Here is a 27,600-nt window from a genome sequence, read left to right on the forward strand (position 1 = left end):
GTGGCGAGAATGCCGAGAACGCGGTTGCTCGACTCGATGAGAATACCGAAACGGTCATCGTTCTGGAGATGAAGAGGGGGAGCACCATGGAGGGCAGCAACTGTGCTTGGATGATACTGAATGAGCCACTGACCCCTCCACCAATGGTTGCTGCTGTTGCTGTATCTGTTCTTGTTGGAGGCTATGGACTGCCTCTGTCAATACTTTCATTTGCTACATTAGAGCAGTAATTTGTACGTCTGTAGTAATTACTGGACGCGAAGAGCTGGGCTCTGCCAATAGAGACGGGGGAGGAAGATCTTTCCGACGAAAAGATTGCCTCACTGATCCAGTTGAATGTTGAGCTCTGATCTTAGCCATGATTCTTCGTATTCTTCTTCTTTTTGGTGCACCAATCTGTTGCGGCTAATCCCCTATTGCGCCTGTTGTCGGTGAAGAACGCATACAAAATAAAGTCCACACTAATCGAAATTGTGTCCGATGAGAATCTTCCGATACTTAAGTCAGTGAAGAGTGGCGAACAGCAGATAAAAATTTAAAGAGACAAAGTTTTAGCTCTCAAGAGACCTTACCAAATGCTGTTCATTTACTTCTTTTTATAGACGAGTAGTTGGTAACCGTCCGTAACGGTTAGACACGTAGGTCCTGCTTGTTCTGGTATTATGTGATCGTGGGATGGTTGGTTATACCTACCACTGATCATGTTCTGGTCATTATGCACTTTCTGCATTTGGTAGTTTCTAGTAAACTGACTATATATCGGTAATCAAGATATGTCGATCGTATGTTGGTTGTTGTGAAAATTCGAATGACCATCGGTCGGTAACTCTGATATACCGACGATCATCAATCTGAAATCAGTCTAGTCGTCATAGTTGGAGTTTATCAAATTTGCGGATAGCCGACTGTCAGTCGGCTAACCGATTGATAGTTGGCAAGTCGTGCTTATCAGGCCGATCGAAAGTCGGAATCGGAGAGTAGGCTGAATCATTCCAACATATATCAATCAAGATTTTCAATAATTTTATTATAACATTGCCTACGTTTATCAAATATAATAATTAATATTATTGATAATTCAATTATGATAAATAAGATTGTCTGAAGATGCACCAAATACAACTTAGAGAATTCAGCGAACGAGGTAAGCATTTTTATCGCTTCCCATTTTGTTTTTTATTGGGAACAAGCGATCTCTCTTGCAGCTTCTCAATCTCAAATGCAGCCTATAGCTACGAGCCAGATGATAGAAGAAAACACCTTTTCTTCATCTAATATGTCCACAGAGGATGTGTAGGGTGCGGTGAATTGGAGAAGCTAAAGAACGCTCCCGTGAAGCTGGGTTAATTGCAGCAACATCAAGCTCTCTTTCAAAAACTACATGATGGTTAATGAGAAGAACACATCTGAGGAAGCCAATTTAGCCCATGAGCAGATTAAAGACATTCAGATTATTGACCGAAAGGAGGCAGAGTTAGAGCAATGCTGGTGCAAGTGTTTCTGCTGATGGGAAGAGGATTGCCAAGGCCTCCTACAATAATGTTTCTTCAGGACAAACAGTAAATTAGAAAAGTCCTTTTGTAACTGTCTTCGTATCTCAAAGAAAATTGGAGAGTGGCCTTCCCTTGGAATTCCTCTATCAGGTACCTCCTTGTAACACTCCAATTTCAATTACATTTTTGTGAAAATTCATGACAGGTTCGCAACTCTCATTGTCCCAGGGACAGTTACTAACCCTATAGAACTAGTTTATGTGGAAGGTCATTTGTAAGGGAGTTTAATATATTAAAGGTGGGTTCTTTGGACGGTGGGACCAAGTGATTCCATAGGTTTATTCAATCGACCGTTGTCATCCACCACATCCTTCAAAAAAATTGCCTCTGCTTCTAAATATGAACAATTACGGAGAAGGGGTTGAAGGTTTTAGATATGATCACTGCTGATAGGAAATGGGATGCTGATATCATGAAAAAACCCCTAGCAAAGGTTTCCTGGAAGATCCATGTTGTGGTAGAATTAAGTCCGGTAAACTCCATCTGAAAGAAGTTTATGACTAGAAATAAGTCTTTCTAGTGAAAATCGAGGAAAGCTCCAATTTCCTAGGGTGTTGTTTTCAGGTGGAGAGCTCCATGGAGTAGAATTCCTTGCCAAATGGTATTGGCCACTGGAGGCTCGCTGAATCTTTCTCGAGCTTATTGTGATATTCACAGTAATGCTGTGGAGGATGTGGAGCATATCCTGTTCAATAGTGCATTCGTCCATGAAATATAGACAGATTTTTAATCCGGGAAGGATAAACCTGCCTATTAAGTACTAACTCAATCGACAATGTCATTTGGGTGGATGATTTGGAATGCTCGCAACGAGAGAATCTTTCGCTTGAAGATGAGTGCCACCGGGATGTTACATTCCCAATCTTTGTTACCGTGCTTCAGAATTCCCCACTGCTAAAGAAAAGGTTGTCCTGATGCATTGTGACCTTTCTAACTCTTCTCCTTCGATGGTAATTTGGCAACCCCTCCCTTTTGGTGCATCGGTGAGAGATTCTATGCTGGTGCTGGATATGTAATCAAAAACCATTACGGTAGGCTCTATTAATGCAGCTTCAAGGTCCTACCTGATTCCACTGTACCTGAAACAGAACTGCAAGCTGTATAGGAGAGATTATGCATGGATGTTTTTTACTTACAGGACAGCTGAAATTTGGATAGAAGGTGATTCAGTTACAACTATTCAGGGGATTAATGATCCAAGGTGCTCGAGTCCTCCACACATACCTCTACTTAGGGATAGCTGAAGGATGGATAACCAAGCAGTCTGTACTATGATCTTGTAAAGAACAGTTCAGCACAGAGGGAGACAAGATGCCATTTCTTTATGCGCAAAACATGAAAGGAATTCTGGGATGTAATCTCTATCTACATTAAAACCGGAGAAGCCAGTTCTCTTGCATGAAAATTACACGGTTCATAGCATTCCTTGTTGGCCAATCAAAAGGATATCAAACTTGCAATGTGATCACACCAATCTTTACACCAACTTTGCCCATCCTCACCCACTTCATGGACAGTCTTCATGTTCAAGCATATTTTAACATCGATTCATCCAACGCTCACTCCCATTCAATTTGCATTCTGAAACTATTTACACAAGTATCTCAAGTACAATGTGCATTCACATCTACATACTATATAAACCTCATGGAATGTAGAGTAGATGTGGGAATGATTTCTGAAGACTGATAAATGGAGTCTAACTCATGGATTTCTGAGTGCAGCCAACCTCTTCTCAAGGTCATCCACCTCCAAGCTGCAAATCACGAAAAGGCATGATAGCAAAAGATACAAGCATATATATCACAATAATGACATAACACTTGGATAAGGTGGGCTAAATTCCTAAGCAGTTGACCCCCATTCAAAGACAATAGAAATCATTAAAGATAACAGGGGATTTGAAAAAAGATCAAGACAAAATCATGATTCGAGAATGGTCCAAACAAATTAGCACAGTGGAAGATGAACCTCATGTCCAGAAATCTGGCCAGAACTCACCAACTAACTGAACAATTAAGATGGATCAACTTCTGGATTATCTGGATCAGGCAGGATATTGACTGGGAAAGTAAAACACAAATTGACCTGATTGGTTGGGTTTTTCTGGCTAAAAGAAGGTCCATAGATGCTTGATAAAACTGGTGTTAGCGGACCCACTCAACCACACTGTCCCAGTTTGGTCTAAACATGTGCAACTGTACTATAAAGATAGTGGATCCTTCTAATGAAACTTGAAGAGCAAGTATCATGGAGTTCCACATAATTTTACAAAAGAAGCAGGTTATCCTGTAATGTTTTATATCCGGCCCTTGGTCTTTGGAATTTACATGGCCACAAATACACAATTTCAACATTTGGTAAAAAAGCCTACGAAGTCAGACCAGCTGTGCATGTAATGTAAACCCAGGGAGAGGATAGAAATAATCATCAGAATTTCAAAGCTTAGCAAACTAAAATAAGGTTTAAGAATTTTGAAGATGGGGCTGTCCCTTCATAATAAAATTTAAAAAGACACTTTCTGCATATTAAAGAAGTTAGAATATGTATACTATTTTGTTAATACAATTAGATCTAGCCATTGTGTAGATTTTTTCACAGTGCACATCAGACATATTATAGATGCACCAAGTCAGATGGAAAAGATGGAAACAGTAACGTGGTATTCTGTGATAACAAAACAAGCTTTTCCACTTAAACATATAGAAGGTTGGAAATATATGAAATAAATACAATTTAAATAGCATGGTAATTTTTAGGCACCAGTACCCATATCAAGATACACTTTTGTTTTATAGAAAATAGAGAATTCCACTTCTACCATAATGTTTAACCCCTTGGTGTTGAGGCTAACAGAAAGAATTTTAAGTGCAGAAGTAAGAATTTTAAATACAGAAATAATTCCAATTGGTTCAGATTTGAAATTCTCCTAGGACAGAAATGACAGCAATAAAGAGCACAAGAGGAGATGTGGACAAGAAAAAATGGAGTGGTGAAAGGGACATGAGGGTTGATGAAAGCCTTCAATTCCTTCAATTTTCAGAATATATGTTCTAGCTAAACAAAGTTTCAGAAACCCCAAACCTGGACCATGAATGACCAAGGATAAATAAAGGAAGACCCATGCTAACAAACATTTAGAGAGAGAGACGATTTTGAAAAAATTGCAAAAAAACTAGAGGTTTTCCTCAATATGAATAATTGGCAAAGAAGATCCCATAAATCTGATTCCAAATGCCTGGAACAACAATTGATGGTTATTATTATGGCATCAAGGAGAGGAAAATCTACAGTAATTTAACAGAAGATTTGTAAAAGTTTTGAAGCCCATAAGAGGAATCCATGAAGCTCCAGTTAAATGGAATTTATCAAGCTATCAGGGCTTGGTCATAGCTTGCAAGCCACCAATACGTCCAGAAATCAAAGGGTGGACTATAATTGATTACAAATTTTACTACATTATAGTAACACAATTCTGCCAAGGATTTACTACAACATATTAATTCACCATGTCTAAATGATGCAATCAAAATGGGCTCGAGGAAATAAGACATACAATGGAAAAACAAAGATAAAAGAAGAAGAAAAAAAGTCAGGGTAGTCAAACCTTTCAGCACTTTGAGAATTCTTCCCTTGGGAGCTGATGATAACTGTAGGTACTTTTCAGCACAAAAAAAAAAAAAAAAAACAACAACTTTTACGATAGAACTAAGTACGGCGAAAAATATTGAAACCCAGAAAAGTTACTAAGAAAATCATACCTGTGATGCAATATCAACTCCAATTTCATTTAGAACCTAAAAAATGATAAACAACAAAATAAGGAAAGATGAATACGGGGGAAGAAGGTGATGGTGTGATGCTGCAATATCAAATCATTCTCTTCAGAACACTTGATGGAACACAATTAGAAGCATTACCTGATTTGTTAGGTCCTCAGTTTCTTCTTCAGCTTCATCATTATCCAAGACATCATCAATGGAGTCTGATATCATCTCACTCTGCATAGACATACATGTACAGGTGTCAATTTTACAAGCTAACCAAGAAATGTTCTTTTTGTATATGCAATATAGACATTGGAAAAGGTCAACCACTAGCCAGAGCAAGAAAGAGCACAAAAGACTAGCATCCAATGCAAGATGATTTAAGTATGGCAACCCTAAAGCAACAACAAGAGAAATTAGCGAACATACAAGTATTCCCACATGATGGTTTTCTTAACAGAACATTCACTTGAGGAAAAAAACTATCCATACATAAACACAGATATGCATATGCATATATTACATGCAGATGTATGTATGTATTTGTACATATTTATGTATGTATATGTAAATATATACAGATTCATCATGCATGTTTGTGTGTGACACTCTATATACATAAAAAGTATGCATTTCATTCGGAGTAAAGAAAATTTGGAAAACCTTTTTTTTCACATTTAAAAATGAAAGTATATTTGCAGGGAGATATCATATGTATGTAATTTTAATATCATGCATCACTTGAGGATAGCCAAAATTGACAACTCTGCCACAAGATAGGATGGCATGTACATGGCAATGAACTTTACTATTTTCATCAATGAAATTGTCATGTATCTTAAGGACAGTTGTAACCGTACTGTCATATCCATTTGTACTGATTGTCTTTGAAATTCTTGCATAATCTTTATTTGCTTTGCAGGTTCCATTTGCTGCAAGAGATAAATAGTTGCAAAAACATAGGATGTAGAGCTATAAATATATATCTAAGATCAGAAACAGATGACTTGCTATCGCACTTCAGTTCACATGCCCACCACTACTAGGGAACATGTTTTGAAATGGTAAAACATGAAATATTTCAAACTATGCAGATGATCATTAATTAGTGTTTCTGAGACCTTATTCATCGCTCCCATTGCCTTGCTTGCACCTTTCATGCCAGCAGCCACCGAAGTGTTGGCATACATTCACGGCCGGCCCTGGGGCGGGTCAAAGCGGGCGACCGCCCCAGGCCCCCAGGCCCCTTTTTTTTTTTTTTTTTTTTTTTTTTCCGTCTGCGTCTGCCAGGGAGTGAGAGGGTAAGAGAATGGGATAAGTGCCTCATAGAGATGTTGTGCCATGCACAAAAGATGTGAATCAGTAGATCAGATTCGATGATCCTTGCGAATCATATTTGTGACCCCTTGTGGCAAGCATCATAGGGTATCGAGGAATGTGAGTAAACCAGTTTCAAGAGATTGACAGAGAGGAGGGAAGCAGGGCCAGCACAGGGGCAGGTCGAATTGGACGACTGCTCTAGGCCTTAGGCCCTGCATTAATATTCTAATGGGATGCAAAATTGGTTTTCTACAATATTATAATAAAAAAAATAATTAAATAGGTTAATGATAGGTTTTACACGTTGCTTAACGAATATATCTATAGAAAATTATTGTATGTGGATTAATTTTTTAATAATAATTAATATTTAAAATATATTAATTTTTATTAGAGAAGGCCCCTTTTTTTCATTTAGCCCTAGGTCTAAAAAATATCAGGACCGGCCCTGCATACATTGCCTGCTAAGTCAAGTAAAAAGCTTATAACAGAAGGATACCAAATTAAAGGAAGAAAGCCAAGGGCTAACAAGGAAAGGGAGATTTTGTTAGCTTACCTGTGTGTGTGTTGCTATACCTCTCATCTGAGCTCAGCTACCTTGTAAATTAGCGATCTGCTGCCTTAACCTGATAAGCTGACGGGCTAAAATTTTAGTTGCAGCCTGCAAATATTTGTTCAAAGTAGTTAAGCCTTTGTTTCAAAATCATATGGACTTTGCACTTGTGGTGATAATGACCCATGGTATAAGATTTATATTTTTGTGACCCATGGAAATTAACATAAAGAAACCTGCCTCATTTCCAGTTTTTGCTGTCCTTTTTATCTCAGCAACCAGCTTCTTTTCCTGCCATTATGCTTAGCTAGTGTGAGGCTAATTTCAATCATATAACAGTAAAGCGCATCTTAAAAGCTTGGGAAGCATTAGAATGTTTTAAACCAATAAAGTTGCCAGCTATAGAAGTAAAAAAAAATCTTCTTCATTAATAATAGTTTTCATGCAAGATTAGAGTATCCTGATATCTGTAGTTATTATATTGTGAACTCACCTTGTTGCAATAAATCATTAGAGAAAAGGCAATAACACTCCTGAAAGGAATTAAATTAGTGTATTGAAGATAGCATTTCTTTAACTACAATAGAAATGACACTGAAAGTATAGATTGCTAAACATATCTTGATAGGAAGTTTGTTGAAGTCCATATCATCATGGAAAGGAGAAAAAAAAAATGTAGAGAAAAAAAGGAATGAAAGAAAAATAGACATGATCTTGCCAAAAAAATATAAATAAAAAAATGTTATTATTTAAAAAGAGTATTTTGTAGAAACTATCTGACCTAATTGATCACAAACAAGCCAGCATAAGTTCATCAGAAATAACACCATCTCAACTAATCAGCTAATATATTTGTATCACCCCATTGTGACTAAGTTTGAAATGACTTTAGCATCCGATTACCAAGGTAAAATGACACTATCTTGCAGTTCAGGCTACATTCTATACATACCTCTGACTGCAATGCTGCGATCTCCCTCTCAATACCTACAACATGACATATATCCCACATAGGTGGTTAGAGCATGTGTCACATATCTTAAATTCAACAACAAAATTTTTACTGAAAGATATCTAGAATAAAATGCATCCAGCCACAAATCTTTTCTTGCAGAATATGAAAGACAACTAAAACCAGTACTGAAAAAACCTAAAGCCAACATTAATATAAACAACAGTCGTGCTGAGTCAACAAAGTTTCGAATGGAAGACATGGTTACAGTAAACAAGAGTCAGCAGAAGGAAGCCAATGAAATCTTGATAAATTTGTCAAATATTTAATTCAATAAATATTAGCAGCAAATTATGAGCTAAAGTTAGTGAAACAGTCATTAACCAGCTAATTGTTCATAAAAATAGCATAGCATGGCAATGGCTTATTATTCACCTAAATCTTGATGGTGTATAAGGTATAAACAAGGGAAATAAAATAAAAATGTGGACAAATACATCAAACAGAGCCTGGAGAAAATTTAATTGGCAAGCCCCCCTGTTATTGTGTGTAGTATTATCTTAAGCATGCGTGTCACTTGGCAAAATGCCTTTCACAAATTGGATATTTGCAAGTATGTACCTCAAAAGGGCACTGGGTAGTAAAAAATTCTATTAAACAAATGTTCATTCAAATCAAAACTATTCAATTCCAAAATAAGATCTCCAAACTGTCACACCTTACAAAATAAATAGGGTTTTAGAAGCATGAAACAATGAATTGCTATGATTTAAGGTTTAGAACCATCTGAAATGCTGAATTTTAGTCCACAAGTGTTCTGAGGTGTTGAAAGAAGCTTAGCTGAGGAGAAAAGAACATTGGATTGTTCAAGCTTAACTTAGTTCAGCTAAAAGAGAGCTCAAGCTCAGAACGAGCAAAATACAAGATCAGCTATGGTGGTTCAAGTTGGGTTTGTGAGCCACTTTGAGATGCTGTTTCTCATATTAAACCTAAGCCTGTACTAATTCTTGCAAGAAGGAGGCTGTCCATGCTTAGCTAATTGGCTTGTTTTAAAACAAGCACCAAAATGTGGGTTGGACTTGACGTTTTCTAACCATGTGAGCTTGAAGTAGGCCATTAGCCTGCCGGAGCAGTTTGCAGATGGTTCAATTGCATATCATGATAAGAAATGTGGACTGTCAACAAATCTTGCCCACCATGCATTTAGAAGGTTAGTTCCTAAAAGTGGTCAACTCCATTTAAATGTAACATTTGTTAAATTATGCAATAGTTGGTTTCCCTTTCCCTGTTCACCCATGCTATGGTAGTACCATTTTTTCCTTCACTTCCACACCTGAATTCACCCCCATATTCACATCTTCTCCAACAATTAAGATCTTAATCTTTGAAACAGTACAAAAGAAAAATGCAACTAAGGGAAGGCCAAAATACTAAGGGATGTGCTGCTCAAAAAAAAAAATGCAGCTTTCTACGGAACATTGGCTGATCGTAAAATGTTATTTCAAAACTTCAATATGAATTCCAAAATTCCTTATCCATTTGGAAGGGTTATGATCTTAGCTAAATTATATGTCTGTGAGTTATTGATATTTCACACTGATGATCATGATCCACGATATCTAAATTCTAAAATACCTAAACACAACAATTCATGTGGTAAAAATTGACCATATGTCTCTGTATCAAGCAGTTCACCCATTGAGTGATTCTTTCCAAGTACAGGAGAAATATGGCGACTGTTCCTAGAATGCACAAGCTTAAGCTGCATAGCCAAAGTAGATTTCCCTGTCCACCTAGTTTGTAGTGCCCTCCTTCTGGCCAAAGTTTCTTGACCAACAGTTTCACATAAATTTTAAGGGTTAGTATTGGACTAAAAGCTGAGTATAAGACATTCTCAAATGTGACCAATCATATACTGATAACGCCTACCCATATAGATGAGATAATGACTGCTGCATTGGTTTGGTTTATCTTTAATAGTTGAAGCTTTTGATATAGTCTAGTGACTCTAGTCTGATATTTTGTAAATATAATTTGAAACTTTTGATTTTTTTTTTTAATTTTTAATTTTTATTTTTTAGGTATAAGTCCAGAGATACAGTTTAATGTGGCACTCATCACTCTACAACAAGCAACAAATACAAAACAATTCAGAGGTTCTCTATTGAAACCCAGGCTTTGGAAGCATCAACTTTTTAGAAACTTCATTTAAGCTATTTTTCACCTCTTGTGGCATTTGACATTTCTCGCTTACTTGCTCGAAGCGCATCTGTTGTCAGGCAATATAAAAGTTAGTCAGATATATAAACATAAATCAAAATAAAAGCAAGGAAAACGAAAAATAAGCCATCCAGCACTATTAATACTCTAAAAATTTAATATCAATAGAAATAAGGAAACTTACTTCAGGGAAATACATCAATACAGCAACAAAAATTGTAACATATAAAGGTAGAACTTAAAACTGCGGGTTAAAAGTGCATCACAATAAACTCAAGAATTCAGAACAACCACTAATCCAATTTGTTGCGGCCAATCCCCTCGTCGCCTGATCGCCAGGAGCGAGTTCCTGCAAAAGAAGTCCGCACTGACCGGAGGTGACTCCGGCGGGGATCCTCCGACGGTCAAGTCAGAGAGGAGATTAGGCAACAGTAGAAAAGAATCAAGGAGCTCAGCGATGAGAGAGAGAGAGCTATAGAGGGGGGAGTTCAGGGGTTTCGAAAGAACCTCCTCCAGCGCTGTTGCCTTTCCCATTTTATAGTAGAGCGCAGCATGGCGCCGTCATTAATGATGCAGACAATGGGAGGAGTTGTCAAATCGCCGGAGGCTGTCAGAGTCGTCGTGGGCTGTCAAATCGCCGCGGATTGTCAGAACGAACCCATGTCCTCGGCAGGACAATGTCCCAGGACGGCTATGCCGCATGCTTTTGTCAGGACGGCAGCCCTCAGTAGTCGTACAGCGTTTGAGAAAGCCGACCGATCATACGTCGGCATTTGGTTGTGGGATGTTGGGTGATGACCCGGAGGCACCGTCGGCTGGTAAGGTGTCTTGCTTAAGTCGGACGTCGGCTGCCACCCCCGACAGTGAGTCGGTAATATGGGTTCGGCCGCTCGATCGGTCGGGAACAGCATGGGTCGGTTCGGCCGACATTCCTTCAGTCGAACAATGTCGGCAGCTACTATCGGCAGTTGTCGATCAGTGCGGTCGGTAGAGTCGGGCATCGGTCGGTGTCATCCGTCGGTCATCGATCAGACCGGTCCGAGGATAAGTCGGCGTATGGGGGTCAATCGGTATATCCCAACAGTTGCCCCCTCCACTCCTGAGTCCGATGTCGTGTTGGCTCGCTTGAACACGTGGGCGACGGCTTTGGGCGAAAGGAGTGATTTTCCGTCATGTCTTGCCCCGACTCTGGCGATCGTATCAACGAATGATCCGATGTCGGTCGTTCCGACTGCAGGTCGAGCATGCATGTTGGGTCGTTGCTCGTCGACACGATCATTCCGCAGAGTCTAATGGTCGAGTAGCGTCCGACGTATTTGGATAGGATAACGATGGCAAGTCGAATATCCATTGTCCGACCCCTGGGTCGGGTATGCACGTCGGGACGTATGATAAACGGTGGCAAGCCGAATATCCTTCGATCGGTCGTGACCGGGTCAGTATGTCGCAAGTAGCATGTCGAGTCGTATGATAGACGGTGGCAAGCCGAATATCCTTCGACCGATCGTGATCGGATCGGTATGTCGCAAGTCGAATACCCGTTGACGTAGCATGTCGAGTCGTATGATAGACGGTGGCAAGCCGAATATCCTTCGACCGGTCGTGACCGGGTCGGTATGTCGCAAGTCGAATATCCGTTGCCCAGACCTTGGTCGGGCGGGTATGTCGCGGTTGTCTCGGCGTTTTGCCCTTTCTTAGTCGAAGCTAAGTTGGCAAGTTAGCCAGCCGCGTTGGTCGAAGCCCTTTGCCTTCAGAGCGTCGGTTCGGTGATCGATGATCGAGCCGTTGATTCAACGATCGACGATCGAGCCATTGATTCGACGATCGACGATCGAGCCGTGTTGGTCGACGATCGAGCTGTTGGTTCGGTGATTGGTGATCGAGCTGTTGATTCGACAATCGACGATCGAGCCGTTGATTCGGCGATCGACGATCGAGCCGCTGATTCGACGATCGACGATCGAGCCGTGTTGATCAACAATCGAGCCGTTGGTTCGACGATCGATGATTGAGCCGCTGATTCGGTGATCGGTGATCGAGCCGTGTTGGTCGGCGATCGAGCTGTTAGTTCAACGATCGGTGATCGAGCCATTGATTCGGCGATCGACGATCGAGCCGCTTCGATCGAGGCCTTTTGCCTTCAGAGGCCGAGGCCGTCGGTTCGATGATCGATGATCGAGCCATTGATTCGGCGATCGACGATCGAGCCACTTCAGTTGAGGCCTTTTGCCTTCAGAGACCGAGGCCGTCGGTTCGATGATCGATGATCGAGCCATGGATTCGGTGATCGATGATCGAGCCGCTTCGGTCGAGGCCTTTTGCCTTCAGAGGCCGAGATCGTCGGTTCTTCGCTCCTTCGATCTCTATCAGGATCTGCGCACGAGGAGCGGGGAGAGGAGTGTAGGAGTCATACCTGCGATGCGTCGGTCTCAGACTCCATTGTCGGGACGAGACCCGTCTATCGGTGGGGCTCGCTGGATTCAGCAGGAGTCCGATTTTTCTTCTGCTTCTCCTTCTGACCTGTGCCCTCGGTCAGGCACCGGTCGAAAGCTCCTTCGTCCGCGTGCATGTATTTGTACGTGCGCTCCAACAATTCGGCATACGTCCGGAGGAGGGTCTTGTCCAAGAAATAGGTGAACCGAGACCCCCTTAGTCCCCACTTCATGGCCGAGATAGCCATGTCTTCGTTGAGGTCCCAGACCTCAAGTGTGACCGTGTTGAATCAAGCCACAAAGTGTCGGAGCGTCTCGTTTTGTCTCTACTTAAGGAAAAAAAGGATGTCCGAGGTTCGTGGGGGCTTCCGGCTAGTGCTGAAATGGACCACGAAAGCATGTTCGAGCTGACCGAAAGAGCGGATGCTTCCTGAGCGGAGGCCGGAGTACCAGACTCTGGCAGCTTTGCGGAGTGTGGCGGGGAAGCCGACGCAAAGGAGGGCATCGGTTGCCCCTTGGATTGTCATGAGAGCCTTGTAGCTCTCCACATGGTCAAATGAGTCGGTGGAGCCATCGTAAGACTCCACGTGCGGCACCTTGAACCGACTAGGGATCGGCTCGTCGAGGATGAGTCGGGAGAGAGGTTGGGTAGTCCGAAAGTCGACGTCATTCGAAGATTTCTGGCCATCCACCTGGAGTTGAGCGAACCGACGGTCGATTTCTTCGAACCTGCATTCGTAGTCGTCCAACCATCGGTGTTGAGAAATCCCAGGAGTCGAACCTCCCGAAGAATGTGAGGGTGAGGCGGACGGTGTCCTCGACCGCTTCCCCTTCCTTGCCCGCTCCAGCTGGGAAGGAGAGGGACACCGAGACCAGTGAGGGTCACGCCGTGGCCGCCTTGCTCCTTCTCGGTGGGAGTGCTGAGGCGGCTGCTCTTGAAGAGGAGACGGGAGCTGACGCAGGCGTCAGCGACTGCTTTTGGATGGCATAGGGTGCGTCACCGGTTGTTTCGTCGGCGGTTGTGGCAACTGAGTCGGTTGCTGTTGGAGGCTTTTGACTGCGTCCGTCAGAACGGTCATTTGCCACACGATCGCCGTGATTTGCACCTCCGTAGTTGCCACCGGATGTGGAGAGCTGGGCTTCGCCATGGAAGGTGGAAAAGGGACCTCTTGCCGGCGGGTAGAGTGCCTCGCCGACCCAGTAGCCCTCGATCACTGAGCTCTGGTTCTTGTCATTTCGAAAGGATATTTCGAGTGCTGTGGAGGTCGTGATCCCCCCTTCCTGGCGCGCCAAACCTATTGCGGCCAATCCCCTCGTCGTCTGATTGTCGGGAGCGAGCGCCTGCAAAAGAAGTCCGCACTGACCGGAGGTGACTCCGACGGGGACCCTCCAACGGTCAAGTCAGAGAGGAGACTAGGCAACAGTAGAAAAGAATCAAGGAGCTCAGCGATGAGAGAGAGAGCTAGAGAGGGGGAAGTTTAGGGATTTCGAAAGAACCTCCTCCAGCGCTGTTGCCTTTCCCGTTTTATAGTAGAGCGCGGCATGGCGCCGTCATTAATGATGCAGACAATGGGAGGAGTTGTCAAATCGTCTGAGGCTGTCAGAGTCGCCGTAGGCTGTTAAATCGCCGCGGGTTGTCAGAACGAACCCATGTCCTCGGCAGGACAATGTCCCAGGACGGCTATGCCGCATGCCTTTATCAGGACGGCGGCCCTCAGTAGTCGTACAGCGTTTAAGGAAGTCGACCGATCATACATCGGCATTTGGTTGTGGAATGTCGGGTGATGATCCGGAGGCACCGTCAGCTGGTCAGGTGTCTTGCTTAAGTCGGACGTCGGCTGCCACCCCCGACAGTGAGTCGGTAATATGGGTTCGGCCGCTCGATCGGTCGGGAACAGCATGGGTCAGTTCGATCGACACTCCTTCAGTCGGATAATGTCGGCAGCTACTATCGGCAGTCGTCGATCAGTACGGTCGGTAGAGTCGGGCGTCGGTCGGAGTCATCCGTCGGTCATCGGTCAGACCAGTCCGAGGATAAGTCGGCGTATGGGGGTCAGTCGGTATATCCCAACACAATTGAATTTTTATCACGAGATCTTGCAATGTAAATATGCTAAATCAAGATATTGATCGTGCGAGGCAACGAGAAAACCCTAGAATTCACGGCCAGGTCGAACAAACAACGAAGGGGAACACAAACACAATTCAATAATGCATAGATTAATGTATAATTCAAAAAAAATTGTATAATTCAAGAAGAACAGATGGATAGGAAAAGAGAGACCGATACCTTTGGCTGTGGGTTTCTTAGAGAAAATGTTCATCTTCTTGTGAAAAACGAAGACAACGATCAAGGATTTAGGGGGCGAGAGATTGAACAGCAAGATTATGAATTATAAACCGTGCCGGAGGAAACAAGCCCTTTAGTTTTCGAGCTAGATTGGCTTGAGGAAAAAAAAACAAAAAGAAACACGAGGAGAGCGGTTAAGAGACCGCGGAATAGTCGAAGAGGGGAGTAGACGGGTGCCTACGGGAGCGCACTTATACGGTTAGAGTTTTGGAGATGGGTTTGGGTGTATCTTTCACGCGAAAGAACGATTGATCCTTTATTTTTTTGTGACATCAACCGGATCATGCGTCGCACAGCTCGCAAACCACTCCGAGAGCCAGCTTTTTGCCTGCACGGATCTCGTAACGGCTGTCGTGTGATCCAGCGGTGCACACCGCGAAAAAGATGAATCATTCGCCGAACCTTTCGGAGATACTGTGGTGGTCCTCGAGGACCAGATCCCCTATGGTTGTCCGAGACAAGAGGCAGCCTTAAGGCTGTATATCGATCGCGTTCATTCGTGATCCAATTCGATTCAAATTACATAGGTTTGATCTAAATTATTTTAAAAAATTTATAAATTTAAATTAAATTTTAAAATATAATTTATTTTATTTTTAAAAATAGATCTATATTTATTAAATTTGAATCTAATCCAATCTGATCCATAGAAATTTTTGAATTGATTTAGATCTTGAGATAAATAACTCGATCCAATCCGACCTAAATCCAATATAAGATCTGACTACGATTGTTGGGATATACCGACCGACCGACTCCTTCCGACTGACGGCGGGCGACACCGACAGTGACTACCGACTCCATCCGATCCGACCGACTCCATCCGACCGACCGACTCCTCCCGACCGACGGCGGACGACACTGACAGCGACTACCGATTGTGTCCCGATCGGAGCGGATCGGCCTAGCGGCCCCACGTCGCCTCCGATCGCCTAAGGGCCGACCCTCCGTCACCGACTTCCCATCGGATGGGACGCCGACGACTCACCACCAGTTTGGGTGGCTGACGTCCCACCTCTACAGGCCCTCCTGGACGCCGGATGAGCGGCGTGGGCTGCAGTCCCATCAAGTAAACGCCGTACGAGTGCCAGGGGGCATTACCCTGCCAGGAAGCCTGGGGCGCTGTCCTGCTAAGGATGAGAATTAATTCCTAGGACCTGTCAACTTTGTCAACGACATGACAACTTTCAGCGATTTGACAACCCTCCAGTTGTCTACATCACCGACGGCGAGGTCATACCACCTCCTACTATAAATCGGAGAAGACAACAGTGTTAGGGGGGCTTCAGGAAAAACGCTCAGGCTCTCCCTCTCCCTCTCTCTCTCCCTCTCCCCGTAGAGCTCCTTGTCTCCTTTTTTTTACTGTTGCCTAGTCTCCTCTCTGACTTGACCGTCGGAGGGTCCCCGCCGGAGCCGCCTCCGGTCAGCGTGGACTTTCTTTTGCAGGTGCTCGTTCCCGGCGACCAAGCGACGAGGGGATTGGCCGCAACAAGGATTACTTTCGTTGGTTTCATTCTGTTATATTTATTAAATTTCAAAGCTCTATATTTTTTTGTTTGTTTTATATTTTCGTTTGTTTTCATAATTATAATCTTTCGATTTTTTGAAAGATAATCTTTTTAAACTCATATTTCTGCTATTCCATCAACTTCATTCAAAATTTTAAATATATATCAAAAAAAATATGATAGAAGTAGAATTAGATATTTATTCACCTAATATTACAAAAATGATAGAAACATACTCATTTAAAAATAGATAAAATGTAACTCTCTAACTTTCTCTATCTTCATTCATCCAGACTTTATATACAAATTGGAAAAGAATCAAAATTCTATTGATCAAAAATTGTTGGCTGTCATCACTAGCTTTTCAAACTACGACAAACACCTTGGTACTCAATTTTACATTCTCTCATTATCTAAGTCTTGACACTTATTTTAGCTTCATAGACTTCATTAAAAATATTAACAAAAATAAGAGCATAAGTAGAACTAGATATAGGTTAAAAACGAGTAATAAATTTAGCATCTAATTAATATTTTGAAAATTGGTGCATAAGCCAACAATAAAGAGCATACACTGAAGAAAAGTAAATCCTCGGATAATGTTGCTACACAAAATGGTGCCATGACAATTCTTATTTGGTACTTATTGATCTTGTTATTTATAATGCGGACTCGAACCCATCCGAACCCAAACCCAAATTGAACCCATATTTTATGGATCAGATCAAATTATATATAGATCCGATCCGATCTGAATGATCTGTTGGATTCAGAAATTTGATTATTGACCTGATCCGACCCAACCTGATCTTTTATTGGGCTAAGTTTGGATTCAATATTTAGATCTAATCAAGAAATTGGATTGGATCGGGGTCACTCATGACCCGGCCCACTTGCACCCTTAAGTAGCCCATGTGTTTCTTGAAGTCCACATAACGAATAATGAGACTAACCCCACCTAACCTAGTTTAGACTGGTTCAGTTAGGATTGGTTGGGCTTGAAAGTTTTGTTATTATGATTACCTTGGTAATCCCAAGAAATCCACTAGAGCCTTAGGATCTATTTAATTGGAGGTAATTTGGCATGAAAAAATGAATCTCACGTCAGATTATCATATTTGATATAAAAAATAAAAAATATATATATAGTAAAAAATTTGGTGGCCTCATGTTTATTTTGTGGAGAGAGAGAAGATAAAATAAATACCATGAAAGAATTGATATTTGATAAATTTTTAAATAATGGTAATCCATATGACAAAAATATCCTCAATAAAACTGCATATAAACTTAGCAATTACCTCCGATCCAGATGGGTCCTGACCCGATCCGATCTTAATGGATCAGATTGGTCAATATGTTGAATGGATTTTGATCCGAATCCGATAAATTTATATCTCAGATCAGATCGGGCTCGGATAGTGGCCGCCCTGACCCATTATCCGATTCGAACCCAATCCGATCTTATATATATATATATTGTTCAAATATGGGTTGGTTGTATGACATATGGGCCTTATGGCCTTTAGGCTTGGTTAAGGCCGACTGAAGAGTGATAGTGGGCTTATTATTCAATGCTTCTATTTTTTTCTAAAAAATCTCATTTACATTGGGCGGGTATCCGATCAGATAACCTGATTTCCGATTAGATAGGGTATGGATAAAGAAAGTGTTAACTCGTTGGATCACGGATCAAGTTCGGATCAAAATGTTGGGATATCGGGTCGGATTCAGATCGATCCAAACCCGCACCTGACCCATTGTCAAGTCTAACTATATATGTAATCATTAAATTTATTCTGATGTCTTTCTAAATTCATTTAATAAAGAATTTTTACAAAAGAATAAGATAGAGATAACATTATGTAAAAGACTTTATGATTATAGTCACTATCTAAAAACCAATTGAAGATGACAATACCATTTTAGTATTAAAAAATTATTTTATATTAAAAAATATTGTTGGGATATACCGACCGACGACCCCGATGGATGACTCTGACGGACCGATCCCGACGGATAACCCCGACAGACGGCTGCCGACAATATCTGACCGAAGGTGTGTCGGATAAACCGAATGTGTGTCGGCCGAACCGACTCATGCTGTTCCCGACTGACCGAGCGGCCGAACCCATATTACCGACTCACTGTCGGGGGTGGCAGCCGACGTCCGACTTAAGCAAGACACCAGACCAGCCGACGGTGCCTCCGGGTCATCACCCGACGTCTCGGCAGCCGAATACCGACGTATGATCGGCCAACCCTCCCAAACGCTGTATGACTGCCAAAAACTGTCGGTCCTGACAACGACATGCGGCACTGCCGCCTAGGGGCATTATCCCGCCTAAGGCATGGTCAACTCTAGCGATTTGACAGTCCCACGATGATTTGACACTTTTACTGCAATTCTGACAGTCTACAGTGAGTTGACAATTCTTCAATTGTCCGTGCCATTAATGACGGCGCCATACCATGCTCCACTATATATATCGGGGAAGGCAACAGTGCTAGAGGTCCCTTCGAAACTCTCGGGCTTGCCCCCTTTCTCTCTTTCCCTCTCTCGTTGAGCTCCTTGCTTTCTTTTCGCTGTTGCCTAGTCTCCTCTCAGACTTGACCGTCGGAGGATCCCCGCCGGAGCCAGCTCCGGTCAGTACGGACTTTCTTTTGCAGGCGCTCGTTCCCGACGATCAGGCGACGAGGGGATTGACCGCAACAGATTGGCACGCTAGGAAGGGGGAATCGACAGCACCAGGGATTGTAACCCCCGTGGAACTCAAAGCATCTCCTAAGATGACAAGAACGAGAGCTCAGTGGTCGAAGGTCACTGGATCGGCGAGGCGCTCTTTCCACCAGGAAGAGGCCTCTACTCCACCCTCCGTGGCGGAACCCAGCTCTCCGCATCTCGCGGTGACCACGGAGACGCAAATTGCAGCGATCGTGCGGCAGATGATCGTGCTGACGGACGCGGTCAAAAGCCTTCAGCAACAACCGATCCAGCTGCCGCCATCACCGATCGGACAACCGACGGCACGTCCGATGCCCTCCAGGAGCAGCCACCGACGCCCGCATCGGTCTCTGTCGCCTCCGCAGGAGCGCCTGCCACGGTACTCCTACCGAGAGGAGGAGGGACGGCCGCGGCACGACACCCATCGGTCCCGACGGCATTCTCCCTCCCAACTAGAACGAGCAAGGAAGGAGAAGCGACCGCGACCACCGTCTGCCTCTCTCTCGGACTCTTCCGGAGACTCCACTCCTAGGGTCTCCCAGCACCAACGGACCGACGACTACGAACGCAGATTTGAGAAAATCGACCGTCGGCTTGCCCAGTTGCAGGTGGACGGGCAGAAGTCCTCGAACGACGTTGACTTCTAGACCGTCCAACCTCTCTCCTGACTCATCCTCGACGAACCGATCCCCAATCGGTTCAAGATGCCACACGTGGAGCCTTACGACGGCTCCACCGATCCAGTCGACCACTTGGAGAGCTACAAGGCTCTCATGACGATTCAGGGGGCAACCGACGCTCTTCTTTGCATCGGCTTCCCCGCCACGCTCCACAAAGCTGCCAGGGCCTGGTACTCCGGCCTTCGCTCGGGAAGTGTCCACTCCTTCGGACAGCTCGAACATTCCTTCGTGGTCCATTTCAGCACCAGTCGGAAGCCGCTACGAACCTCGGACAGTCTTTTCTCCCTCAAGCAGAGAGAAAATGAGACTCTACGATACTTTGTGATGCGATTCAACGCGGCCACGCTTGAGGTTCGGGACCTCAGCGAAGACATGGCTATCTCGGCCATGAAGAGGGGGCTAAGGGGGTCCCGTTTCACATACTCCTTGGACAAGACCCTCCTCCGGACATACGCCGAACTGCTGGAGCGCGCGTACAAGTACATGCGTGCGGACGAAGGAGCTTCCGACTGGCGCCTGACTTAAGGCACGGGCCGAAAGAAAAAATGGAAGAAAGGTCGGGCCCATGCTGAACCCAGCAGGCCCTCCAACGATAGACGGGTCTTGCCCCGACGACGGAATCTGAGACCGACGCATCGCAGGTATGACTCCTACACTTCTCTCCCTGCTCCTCGTGCGTAGATCCTGATAGAGATCGAAGGGGCGGAGAATCTACGACGACCTCGGCCTCTGAAGGCAAAAGGCCCCGACCAACATGATCGATCATCGATCGCCGAATCAATGGCTCGATCGTCGATCGTCGAGCCAACACGGCCGATCATCGATCGTCGAATCAATGGCTCGATCATCGATCACCGAGCCAACACGATCGATCATCGATCGTCGAATCAATGGCTCGATCACCGATGGCCTCGACCTCTGAAGGCAAAAGGCCCCGACCAACATGGCTCGATTGCCGATCGCCGAATCAATGGCTCGATCACCGATAGTCGAACCGACGGCCTCCACCTCTGAAGGCAAAGGGCTTCGACCAACGCGGTTGGCTAACTTGCCGACTTAGCTTCGACTAAGAGTGACAAAATGTCAAGATGACCGCAATTCAACTTGCGACATACCGACTTGGTCACGATCGGTCGAAGGATATTCGGCTTGCCACCGTTTATCATACGTCCTAACGCGCACGCCCGACCAAGGGCCGGACAATGGATATTCGACTTGCCGTCGTTATCCTATCCGAATACATCGGACGTTACTCGACTATCGGATATGTCGGATGCTACTCAACTATCAGACTCTACGGGATGATCGTGTCATGCTACGTTCGGAGGTTGGCCGACCTCCGACCCAACGTGCATGCTCGACCTACAGTCGGGATGACCGATATTGGATCGTTCGTTGATGTGATTGCCAGAGTCGGGGCAAGACGAGACGGAAAACCACTCCTTTTGTCCGAAGCCGTCGCCCACGTGTTCACGCGAGCCAACACGACATCGGACTCAGGAGTGGGGGGGGGGCAACTGTTGGGATATATCGACCGGCGACCCCGACGGATGACTCCGACGGACCGATCCCAATGGATGACCCCGACAGACGGCTGCCGACAATATCCGATCGAAGGTGTGTCGGATAAACCGAAGGTGTGTCGGTCGAACCGACCCATGCTGTTCCCGACCGATCGAGCGGTCGAACCCATATTACCGACTCACTGTCGGGGGTGGCAGCCGACGTCCGACTTAAGCAAGACACCAGACCAGCCGACGGTGCCTCCGAGTCATCACCCGATGTCTCGGCAGCCGAATACCAATGTATGATCGGCCAGCCCTCTCAAACACCGTACGACTGCCAAAAATTGTCGGTCCTGACAACGGCATGCGGCACTGCCGCCTAGGGGCATTATCCCGCCTAAGGCATGGTCAACTCTAGTGATTTGACAGTCCCACGGCGATTTGACACCTTTACGGCGATTCTGACGGTCTACAGTGAGTTGACAATTCTTCAATTGTCCGCGCCATTAATGAAGGTGCCATACCATGCTCCACTATATATATTGGGGAAGGCAACAGTGCTAGAGGTCCCTTCGAAACTCTCGGGCTTGCCCCCTCTCTCTCTTTCCCTCTCTCGTTGAGCTCCTTGCTTTCTTTTCGCTGTTGCCTAGTCTCCTCTCTGACTTGACCGTCGGAGGGTCCCCGCCGGAGCCACCTCCGGTCAGTGCGGACTTTCTTTTGCAGGCGCTCGTTCCCGGCGACCAGGCGACGAGGGGATTGGCCGCAACAAATATATTTATAAATTTCGTCATATTCCTATATAGGATTATCTCTAATCAAACATAATAATTTTTTTTCCAATATCATTTTTTCAATTAAATTTCTTACTAACCAAATATAATAAAAATTATTTTTCTTCATAATCATATTTTTAGATAAATAATTTTTATAAATTATTAAATTATCTCGTAATTTGACACATCCTAATCAAATAAACCCTAAGGTTTATAAAGAAAACCCCTGATTTCTACTATGTGGGTCATCAACTCTTTCCAATTGACTAAAGTAGAATGCAGGGTAACAAAATTAGCTAGAAAGTCTGCAATTTCATTACATTCTCCCATAGCCACGGGTACATGTGAAATTAGCAGAAGCTATAAACAACATTTTGATATTTTTGAAAAGGGTGCTGAAAGTTTGATATCCATTAACCTAAGACGCCACCGTTGGAGAATCATCCTTCAAGAAAATATTGCTGCTAATTTGAATTAAAGTAGCTGTAGTGTTCAATCTGTGCCACGTGGTGGTTAATTTGACATTTGTAGCAAAACTTGAAGGAACAAGAATTGCTCCCACATGTAGGGCCATCCTCTAGTATTCTTGAATTAGACTTGACAATTACATTTGATCCAGATGGATCCCGATCCGATCAATCCTAATAAATCGGGTTGGTCAATATATTGACTGAATTTTGATTCGATCCAAATCGAATCTGATAAATTTATATTTTGGATCAGATCAAATTCGAATAGTGGCTGCCCCGACTCATTATCCGACCCAAATTCGATCCGACCTTATATATACATATTATAAAAATAAGGACTGGTTTTATGAAATATGGACCTTATGGCCTTTAGGTTTGGTTAAGATCTCAAGGACTGAAAAGTAGTAGTGGGCTATTGTTCCATATTTTTATTTTCATCTAAAAAATCTAATTTAAATAGGGTGGATATCCGATCGGATGACCCGATATCCAATCGGATCGGATATGGGTAAAAAAATTATTGACCCATCGGATCACAAATCAGGTTCGGATTAAAATGCTGAGATATCGGGTTGGATTCGGGTCAATTTAGATCCGCACCCGATCCGACCCATTGTCAAGCCTACCTTGAATCGCAAATCTTGCTCCTATGATCCTTGAAATAATTATTTCAAATTGGACACTTTGATAGGTGGCATAAAGCTTGAAGTGCTGCCCAATTTTGGGGTAGAGGTTTATCTCGATTGGATCAGGCTAAGTCCAGTGGGGTCTTGAATGCGGGGTCAAATTTTTCAGAGTGCCTAGCCTTTTTTCACTGGCCAAAATGGATAGTGGAGTTTCATATTTCCTTTTTGTTAAGTAAGAGTGCTTCGTTTGGTTGGTTTGAAATGGGTTGGATCTGATTAGGTTGAAGTGCTTATTCTCCTTTAATTAACTGAAGTAGATTGGATTTTCTTTTCCCTATTGTTATATGATAGTTTACCATTGGATTTGGTCCACGTGGGTTGAACTAGATCAGGTTAAATCACCTCACACTTCGGCAGGTCACTTATTAGCTTTGTCAAATCAAGTTAAGTTAGGACAGTTTATTTAAGAGCAAGTATTGGTCAAAATGTCCCAACCAAATAATGAGTCGAAGCAGGTATAAATTTGAATGTCTATTGCCGCCCCACCAGAACTCCGAAAGTGTAGAATAAGGCATGACTAATTCACATTATACTTTTTGACCGTTCAATGCTAAAAAAATCTAGATGTTCAACTAGAATCCCATCTACTTCTTTCTGACATCTGAATTGCATTTCGTCTCTCAACTACAATGATGGTACGGCATATCTATCAAAAAGCGGCAATATGGCATATTAGATCGCATTATTTGTTGCATAGTACATAGGAGATTGGACTTGATGATAAGATAACAGTATCCCACCGGTCATATGAGAACTTTTATATTTTGATTTTTTGGACTGCTCTCACATCAGAATGGCATGACCATCCGTATGTACAAAAAAAAAAAAAGAGATGTCAATCGTCGCTCAAGAATCGTGCATATCTATTGTCTTGTGAAGCACCAGCAAGTGATGGATGACTAACATCTGTTTTTGTTCGACAACAAAATTGTCCAATATAAGAGGTTCTCCGAACCCATGATGACAAAATATCGACAAAAGCTACTAGTTAAGAGGGAGTCATTGATGATCATAAAAGTTAGGGTTGGCTGTCATGGAACTTGAAAAGTGTTTCTATAAGATTGGAGTGATCTATTGTTAAAATATTTATAAAAAAAGAGAAAAGATAAAAAATATTTTATTATACACATTTCCATCATATTTGGTACGTCTTAAAGATTATGTATGTCAGTGTACAGTTTATATAACGAAAATAATGTAGATCGATACAGAATTATATTAATAAAAAAAATATTATAAAATTATATTAATAAAAAAAAATTATGGACCATCACGTACTCATCTAAAATCATGCTAACAATCCCCCTCAAATTTAAGGTGGTATTATATGTGCTAGTTTGAGTTCGAAGACTAAATGACAAATGTACTCAAAAATCACTGTGATAGTTTGGGAGTTGGCGTAACATCATGAAGACTGATGTAGCCAATCAGAAGATTAGAAATTAATTTAACAAATCAAGAGTTGATGCATTAACTCACAAATTATTATATCAAATTGACATATTTGATGACATGACTGTGATAAGACATATAGAAGGTGGCAGTTGCCGGCGCATAAAGAAAAACTAGTTAAAAGATAATGGTTCTTGTAGAAAAAATACTATAAAAGAGAAGATTGACATTAAGAGAGGATAGCTGAAGGCCAATGATGGAGAGAATTTTATCAAGTAATGATAAGAAGAGACAACTGAAAAGCTGAGAAGAAAAATAGTGGAAAAGAGCTACAGATTCATCAGAAAATAAGGAATGCTTGGATATTAATCTACCAAATAATAGAAAAATCTATAGATTTATTGAAAAATAGAGGATCTAACTGAAAATATAGATCGATGGATCACCAAAAGAGATCTTCAAGGCTTGTAGATACGCCAACGATAGCCACAGCATGAGTGAGAGAGATGATGGCTTCATATTAAGTAATCGGTTGCTGTGATACTATATTAAAATATTCGCAAATAAGAGAAAAAATACTTTACCATCCTTCTTTCAATTGCATTTGATAGATCTCGAGGATTATATATATCAATATACAAACTCCATACAATGAAAATCGTATAGGTCGATACTAAATCACGTTAACAAAGAAAAATATTATGAGATTACGTTAATTAAAAAAAATATTATAGATTGTGTTGTGGTGTAAAAGAAAGGACATTATTATCCTATTTGAGGAAGAGACCATCCTTTTCACATGAGGTGCCTTTTAAGAAGTAAAACTGTGAGGCCCAAAAATGACTTATATGGTGCTTGGGCTATGGGTTATAGATGAAAATGGATAATATTTTATGTATCTAGCCATGAGTCTTTGACTGCAATGTTGATGCTAGAAGGAGGACATCATCGGGCATCACTCTTCATAGACTATGGGGCTCCTTACACAGATACGATCTATGGAGTATACAACAGATTATTATATAATCTTTAAAATTATATGATCAGTGATTTATAAAATTATGTGATCATCTAAAAGCATCCTAATATATACGCCGAGAGAATTTCATATCAGGCATCTTTTCTTCTCTTTTATATGCCAAATCTTTAGACCGCACGATGCTAGCTCCTCTGAGTTATGATATAGAAAACCGTAAACTAAAGCAACGCGCCTCTCCACTCTAAAACCACCATTGGACCTTCCATTCAATAATCAGTCAAATACCTCAATTGATGCACTAAGATAGGGTAATAGACAGTGCACCCTCCATCAGGTACCCCATAATACTAAGACAGTAGAGTGAAATACTATTAATTGGACGGCCCAGATAATCGATTGATTCCCAGACGCGTACACCGTATATAGCTATCCTCTATATAAAGCTGTATATATGAAGAGATACGATCGTGCCCTGGCTCTCCTCTGGGCTGTGTCTGTGCTGAGCGAGCCGGGGGTCATTTCTTGCCGTTATATTTGGCGTTCCAGGACCCGGCTCTGGCTGCATGGTCTTTTATTTCTCTCTCTATTTTCTTTTTTGTGAGGGTTTCGAGCTCTCTTCTTTTTCGAGAGTGGTGGGTCTTGATCCGAGTCGTCCCTTCCGATCTCCGACACGTTAATCTCTCCTTCTCTTCCCGTCCTCCTATCGTTCTCCGCCTTTCGTGCGGTGGCCTCGACCTCGATCCCAATCTATGAAGCACCGGAGCTGGAGGAAAGAAGGATTCGGAACGATCCCAGGTGCCTCCAGCTCTGCAGTTTGAAATCCCGGGATTTGTTGCTGAATTCCGCCTCCTGTGGTCTGGATTGGAGGTTTGGATTCTGGTGGTCCAATGGTGGGGAAGGGAGGAGGCTTGGATTGGATTGGAGCGGTGCGAAGATCTAGGGTTTGCCTGCTGTGATTGCTAGGATCGAAGTTTGTATTTTCTTACGGGATTAAGGAATTTAGGGTTCGTTTATTGCACCTCTTCTCGTTCTTGGTGTATGAGAGAGATTGGGAGTAGTGAGAATGGATGCGGAAGTGGAAAGGGACGTTACCGCCCTCGACCCGGATCTGCTGCAGCTGGCGGAGATATCTCCGTTGGCGTTGAAACAGAACCCGGAGATTGCACAAGAGCTTTACTCGCAGTGGCTTACGCTACCGGAAACTTCCAAAATGGTACCTCTCGCATAGCGGATATCATCTGCTTTCCTTTTTTTTTTTTCCTTAAATTTTAGCTTTGGTAGCTCCTTTGGATCAGCTTTCTCTCTCTCTCTCTCTCTTGTGGAATTTGAGGGGCAAACTGTGGAACTATGTTATGCATGTCAGATTACTGCCTTTCTTTTGGGAATTTACTTGGACATGATCATCAAACAAAGTAGTGATTTAGGGCTATTCCCTTAACTTAATTGGTATGGAAACTAGGCCTTCCTTCCTGTACATGTAGGTTATTAGGGGTTAAAGTAGCATATTCCGCATGATGGAAGCCAACATTCTGAATTCAGTATCTAGTTTATTTGCTGGAGCTTTTGGAAGGAAACCTGTTTCTTTTTTTTTTTTTTTTTTTTAAATCGTGTTTTAAAAATAAGAACATTCTTGATGATAGGATTATTGAGAAAACTTAGACCTGTATTTAAGCCAGCGTTCTTAAGCTGATACGCTCTTTGGTCCTTTGGCATTTGAACAGATATTTGCATTAAT

The 27,600-nt window shown here is 42.9% G+C and overlaps 2 protein-coding genes across 11 annotated transcripts in view; one reads left to right on the forward strand and one right to left on the reverse strand.

Annotated features, from left to right (window-relative positions):
• Nucleotides 1–2,898: 2,898 nt before the first annotated feature.
• Nucleotides 2,899–15,489, reverse strand: LOC105054476 (vacuolar protein sorting-associated protein 2 homolog 3). Its single transcript, XM_073245954.1, is given in 12 exon segments — nucleotides 2,899–3,309; nucleotides 5,161–5,176; nucleotides 5,179–5,203; nucleotides 5,315–5,350; nucleotides 5,474–5,554; nucleotides 6,181–6,252; nucleotides 6,442–6,522; nucleotides 7,197–7,301; nucleotides 7,434–7,484; nucleotides 8,146–8,180; nucleotides 10,370–10,414; nucleotides 15,088–15,489. Coding segments are annotated over 12 exon segments (633 nt in total). The 5' UTR covers nucleotides 15,122–15,489; the 3' UTR covers nucleotides 2,899–3,257.
• A 10,864-nt stretch (nucleotides 15,490–26,353) lies between these two features.
• The window catches only part of LOC105054477 (probable serine/threonine protein phosphatase 2A regulatory subunit B''delta), a 50,449-nt gene continuing 49,202 nt past the window's right edge, over nucleotides 26,354–27,600 (forward strand). For 6 of the 10 annotated variants that reach the window (XR_833597.4, XR_003802170.2, XR_012135494.1 and 3 more), the window contains exon 1: nucleotides 26,354–27,078. Coding sequence is in view for 4 of the 10 variants with exons in the window: in XM_010935998.4 (XP_010934300.1) it covers nucleotides 26,929–27,078 (150 nt within the window). In the remaining 6 variants the exon portion in view is untranslated. The remainder of the gene's footprint in view (nucleotides 27,079–27,600) is intronic. The other 4 variants (XR_833598.4, XR_833599.4, XR_833600.4 and 1 more) reach the window with 1 other exon arrangement.

The sequence above is a fragment of the Elaeis guineensis genome, chromosome 11 (genome assembly GCF_000442705.2).
Source record: "Elaeis guineensis isolate ETL-2024a chromosome 11, EG11, whole genome shotgun sequence".
NCBI lineage: Eukaryota > Viridiplantae > Streptophyta > Magnoliopsida > Arecales > Arecaceae > Elaeis > Elaeis guineensis.